Raw genomic sequence first — 5,588 nt, 5'->3', positions numbered from 1 at the left:
AAATGCTCCTGCAACCTTTACGGATATGATAAAGAGGGTCTTCAAGCAATACTTGGACATATTTTTCATCATCTTTATAGATGACATGCTGGTGTATTCCAAGAGTAAGGAAAAATATGTAGACCATTTGAGAATAGTGCTATAAACCCTAAAGGATCGTCAATTATATGCGAAGTTTGGCAAATGTTAATTTTGGTTGGAATCTATTACCTTCTTAGGGTATGTTATTTTAGGGGCTGATATTTAAATAGATCCTCAGAAGACTGATATAGTGATGCACTGGTCTAGGCCTATTACTTCATCTAATATCAGGAGCTTTTTGGGCTTGGCAAGGTATTATTAAAGATTTGTTGAAGGGTTATCCTCTATAGCCGCACCATTGACTAAGCTGACCTAAAAGAATGTAAAGTTTATATGGTAGTGTGAGAAGAGTTTCCAAGATTTGAAGGATAGATTGACTTCAGCACCAATATTAGCTCTACCAGAGTGATTAGACTGATTTGTAGTGTATTATGATACTTCCAAAGTTGGGCTAGGTTGTGTACTAATTCAAAATAGGAGAGTGATAGCCTATGACTCCAGGTAACTTAAGGATCATGAAAGGATTTACTGAACTCACGACTTAGAGTTAGTTGTCGTTGTTTTTTCCATGAAAATTTAAGGCACTACCTCTTTGGTGTGCATGTTGATGTTTTCATTAACCATAAGAGTCGTTAGTATGTATTTTATTAGTGAGAGATGATTCTTCATTGGAGAAGGTGGTTGGAGTTATTGAAAGATTATGATATGAATGTACTCTACCATCCGGGTAAGGCCAAAGTGGTGGCAGACGCACTGACTAGGTTGTCTATGGGTAGTGTGTCACATGTGAAAAATAAAGAATGGAAATTGGCCAAAGAGTTGCATAGATTATCCCATTTGGGAGTACATTTTCTTGACATGGATGATATAGGAATAGTGGTCTAGAATAGTTCAGAATCATCTCTGGTACTGGAAGTAAAAGAGGGGCAGCGAAATGATCCCTAATTAGCAAAAAATTAGAAGTGGTCTAGCAGCAACTTATGGGAAATTTGTTGGTGAAATGGTATTAAGAGGGATATAGCAGAGTTTGTGGGAAAGTTTCCCAACCGTCAACAAGTTAAGGTTAAACACTAGAGGTTGAGTGGTATGCTACAGGAGATCAGCATCTCTACCTGGAAGTGGGAAGTAGTGAATATGGATTTCATCACAAGGTTGCCTCGTAGAAGACATCAGCAGGATTTAATTTGGGTCATAGTAGATCGAATGACTAAATCAGCACATTTTCTACCTATCAAGACTTCATATACAGTAGAAGATTATGCCAAGATTTATATTCACAAGTTAGTAAAGCTGTATGGGATACCCTTGTGTATTATTTCAGATAGAGGCACGCAATTCACTTTGCAGTTTTACCAGTTGTTTCAGAAAGGCCTTGGTACATAGGTTAAGCTTAGTACTACTTTTTATCTGCAGACCAATGGTCAGACTGGACGTATAATCTAGACACTGGAAGACATGCTGAGAGCATATATTTTAGTCTTTAAAGAAAGTTGGGATGACCATATACCTTTGATTGAGTTTGCATTTAATACTAGTTATGATGCTAGTATTCAGATGGCTCCACTTAAAGCATTGTACGAGAATAGGTACAGATTTCCCATAGGATGGTTTGAGGTTGGTGAAGCGGCATTAATTGGGATAGATTCTATTCTTGAAGCTATGGTAAAGGTTCAGTTAATTTGTGAAATATTGAAGACTACTCAGAGTCGTCAGAAGTCATATGCAGTTTTAAGGAGGAGAGAACTTAAGTTTGAAGTGGGGAATTGGTTATTTTTGAAAGTGTCGCCTATGAAGGTAATAATGAGATTTGGAAAGAAAGGGAAGTTGAATCCCCGATTTGTTGGTCTGTATAAGATAGTGTGGTATATACAAAAGGTAGCTTATGAATTGAGCCTTCCATCAGAGTTAGTTGCAATTCACTCAGTGTCCCATGTTTCGATGCTCAAGAAGTGCATTGGAGATCTGACCTTAGTAGTTCCCCTAAAGAGTATTGGGGTCAAAGATAACTTTTTGTATGAGGAGATTCCTCTGGAGATACTTGATAAGTAGATCCGAAGGCTAAGTAATAAAGAACTAGAATTAGTAAAGGTTCTTTGGATAAATCATTTAGTTAAAGGGGCCACGTGGGAAGCTGAAGCAGACATAATGACCAAGTATCCTTATTTCTTTTCTACCAACTCAATTCCTCCTGAAGGTAAAAAGCTATTTTCAGCCAAAACTTTTTCTCTTTAAGTCAGTGTAAGTATTATTAAGTCATATCTTATGTTGTGATTAATTGGATCCTTGTGATAGATATAAGCTTGGTTATAAGTTTGGTATAGAGGTGTTGATTCTTTTCTAAAATCTAGATCCTAGATAAATCATATTAGAGGATGAATGTTTCCAAGAGGGAGATATTGGAATACCTTGTGTTTAAAAGCCACAGTGCAACTTACATCTCATCTCCTTAAGTCGTATATACACCTTATGAGTCATATGTTGTAAGTCATAACTATGTAAATATAGAGTAGTTGAAGTCTTTTGTAAATATAATTGACCCTAGATATCGTCCATGCATGTTGTGATTTATATGAAGTGAACTCGTAAGTTCAGCAGTATAGGTTCCCTAAGTTTCTATCCAAGTTACAAGGGGTTGTTTCGAGGACATATAACGAGTTGTAAGCTATCACTCATATGTCGACCAGTGTGTGATATCTTTGCTTTTTCCAAGTTTACGAGTTATTAGTCTAACTCGTATCCTAATCTAATGAGTCATAAGATTGATACATGATAATTGGTGGTAAATTTCTATGAGTTCATTTAAGGTGATTTTTGGTCTTTTCCCCTCTTATAACTCCCAACCCATGACCTGTAACCCAAAGGAGGCATTATTTTCCTTAATTTTTCAGTCAATTAGCAACATCATTTCTCCTCCCATCTTCAAGAAAACCAAGATTAGGGTTTTCCTCACTAAGACATCTCTCAATTTTCAACTATCATGTCATTTTTATAAGTCAAGCAATTCTAGGTATGTGAGGTTTGGAAAAAGGTTAATCTTCCATACTTGTGCCTGAAAAGCATGATTATTAAGTTGAATATACATGTTTTACATTAGGGTTCATTCTACAAATTAGCATATATTAAAGTATAACCTTACTTTATGCTTTAAAGGCTAAAGATGCATAAAGGATACATTTATTCGAGTTTTGAACTTTAAAATTGATATTGTGATTTGAATTTCATTACTTTGATTCGGATTCTGATGAAAGATATCTATATGGGTATTGAGCTTGATATTTTGTTATAAGTGTTGTGAAGGGGAGTAGGAATTTCAAGATTTAAAAAGAAGTAATGGGTTTGCAAGAAAGTCAAAGCTTTTTGAGTTCCATTCATATGAAATATAGCATGATTCAAGAAATCTTGATCCTTTGATCTAAACATAAGACATGAAATCCACAAGTATTCATCTTGGTTAAGATTTAAAGTTAACTATGAGCCACCTTCGGTTAAGATATTTTCCAATATAGATGAAGTATAGTGATCAAGTAAAGGTTCTATTCTAATGGAAAAGGTAGAACAGGTCTCCCCAATATGGGTAAGATGTTAGACTCCATGGTATCTTATATGGTTGATGTCAGTTAGAAGAATCACCCACAAGAAAAATAAAAGTAAAGATTTTGGAAAAAAAGTGTAATGTCTCACTAATCTTATTCATACGCTTCATTATCCATGCTTTATAATCTTGTGGTCTTTAGTTTTACTGAAATCCAAGGTGAGTCATTTACGCTTAGCATGTATTATTTGAAAGTGTACATATATATTCAGTTCTTGTCTTACTCAAGCATTCACCCCCACATACTTAGTATATTCTAGAAGTACTGACCAACATATATGTCTATGTGCTATATTGTCTTATAATGTAGGTTCTGGTGCTCGTTTCCAGTAGTACGGTTGACTACGAGCATCATCACCAGCTTCCTAAATTCAGTAATTACTCATAGTCTGAGGATCCAGATTATCAGACTCTTGTTCATTAATGAAATTAGTTTAGTTACTTAATATCCGTTTATGTTTGGGTCAGCTGGGGTCTGTCCCAATGGCTCTTTAGTTAGAAATAGAGGCTTGTCAGAATACATATCATTCAGTTCAAGAATTTTGTTTAAGATTTCCAATTCACTAGTTCACAACGAGAAATATTAAGTTATTTTCTTTCAGTCTTTATACATATGTTAGTTCACCATTTATGCGAGTTTTAAGAGGAATAGATAGAATGGGTAAGGTTAGGCCTATTTGTATCTTAAGCACTGTGTGACACCTTGGGGTACTTTTGGGGAGTTACACGATTGTAACCTATTAGTTCCATACAGGTAGCATAGTAGACTATAGGTGGATCTTAGATCATTCGTGGTGGTCACAGTGGGAAAAGTTCTCATCGAACATTATAGAGTGTCCGGCATAGATATTTAGTTGTGGCAGCTATTTTTGATCAGTGGGTATAGTAACTTAGAATATTCCAAAAGCTTGTTTCGTTGTGGCAAGATTATTAAGGTATATTCCCGCCAGTCTAAAACTATTGAGGTATGTTATGATTGTAAGAAGGATTATTATTTTAGTAGGGAGTGGCCAAGTTTAGTTGGTTAGCCAGTTAGAGTCAACTCATATTTCTTTCCAAGTTAGGGATTTAAGGGTTTGTTACGAGTATAGAGAGACGGTTCATTGATCTAGAGTGTCCTCGGCATGGGATTATTAGTCATTCAGCTCATCCATATCAGTCTCATAGTGTTGTGGCACCTTCAGTTAGAGATAATGCACTTAGTGCCCTAGTTAATTTAGACGCTCAGTCTGAGTTTGGACCCACTCAAATTCATACTCCATCGAGCATATTAGGTATATGACTTTGGGCTTCTGTCCTAATAGTTATGCTTTTTATTTCCTGCCTTTACCTTTTATTTAATTCGAATTGGGATTTTTATACCCATCGATGATTATGCTGTAATGACCCTTCAGGTCATTATCCGTATTCTTGCTTATTTTGCCGACAGAGCTTTCCCATGGCTGCCCCAAGTCATTAGTGACTTTCCAGAACTGATAGATCGTATACTTAGTGATTCATTTATATTTTAAAACCACTTTCTCAATTAGAAGTCTTCATTGGTTCTAGTTGGACACCAAGCAAGAACTTCAGTAAAACAACCTTAAATCCAAAATCCAACTTTGCCAACACATTTGGAGCATCAAAATCTATGTGGTTACATATTTTATTTCCTTAAATCAAACTCGGAATGTATCTTAAGAAATTAGTTGAAACCCAGAACCAAGTTCCAAGCTTCAGCCATGCCTAGCCTTGAACGAATAACGTGACCATAGAGGCTAGGGCACGAACGCGATGCCGCAACCGCGGCTAGGAGGAGGATGCAAACATGATGCCGCAATCGTGGTTAGGTAGAGGACGCGACCGCACTACCCAAGCCTAGGTAAAGCATTTTTAAAGACTGTTATGTCCAAAATGTAGGCCATTTTGTGCCTCA

The 5,588-nt window shown here is 36.2% G+C and overlaps 1 protein-coding gene across 1 annotated transcript; it reads left to right on the top strand.

The window, feature by feature from the left end:
* Positions 1-1,635: 1,635 nt before the first annotated feature.
* LOC124892717 lies at positions 1,636-2,130 on the top strand. Its single transcript, XM_047403935.1, has one exon. The coding sequence runs from the start codon at positions 1,636-1,638 to the stop codon at positions 2,128-2,130; it is 495 nt and encodes a 164-aa protein (XP_047259891.1).
* The last annotated feature ends 3,458 nt before the right edge of the window (positions 2,131-5,588 follow it).

The sequence above is a fragment of the Capsicum annuum genome, unplaced genomic scaffold (genome assembly GCF_002878395.1).
Source record: "Capsicum annuum cultivar UCD-10X-F1 unplaced genomic scaffold, UCD10Xv1.1 ctg49975, whole genome shotgun sequence".
Lineage (NCBI taxonomy): Eukaryota > Viridiplantae > Streptophyta > Magnoliopsida > Solanales > Solanaceae > Capsicum > Capsicum annuum.
This window is presented reverse-complemented; position numbering and strand designations above follow the sequence as displayed.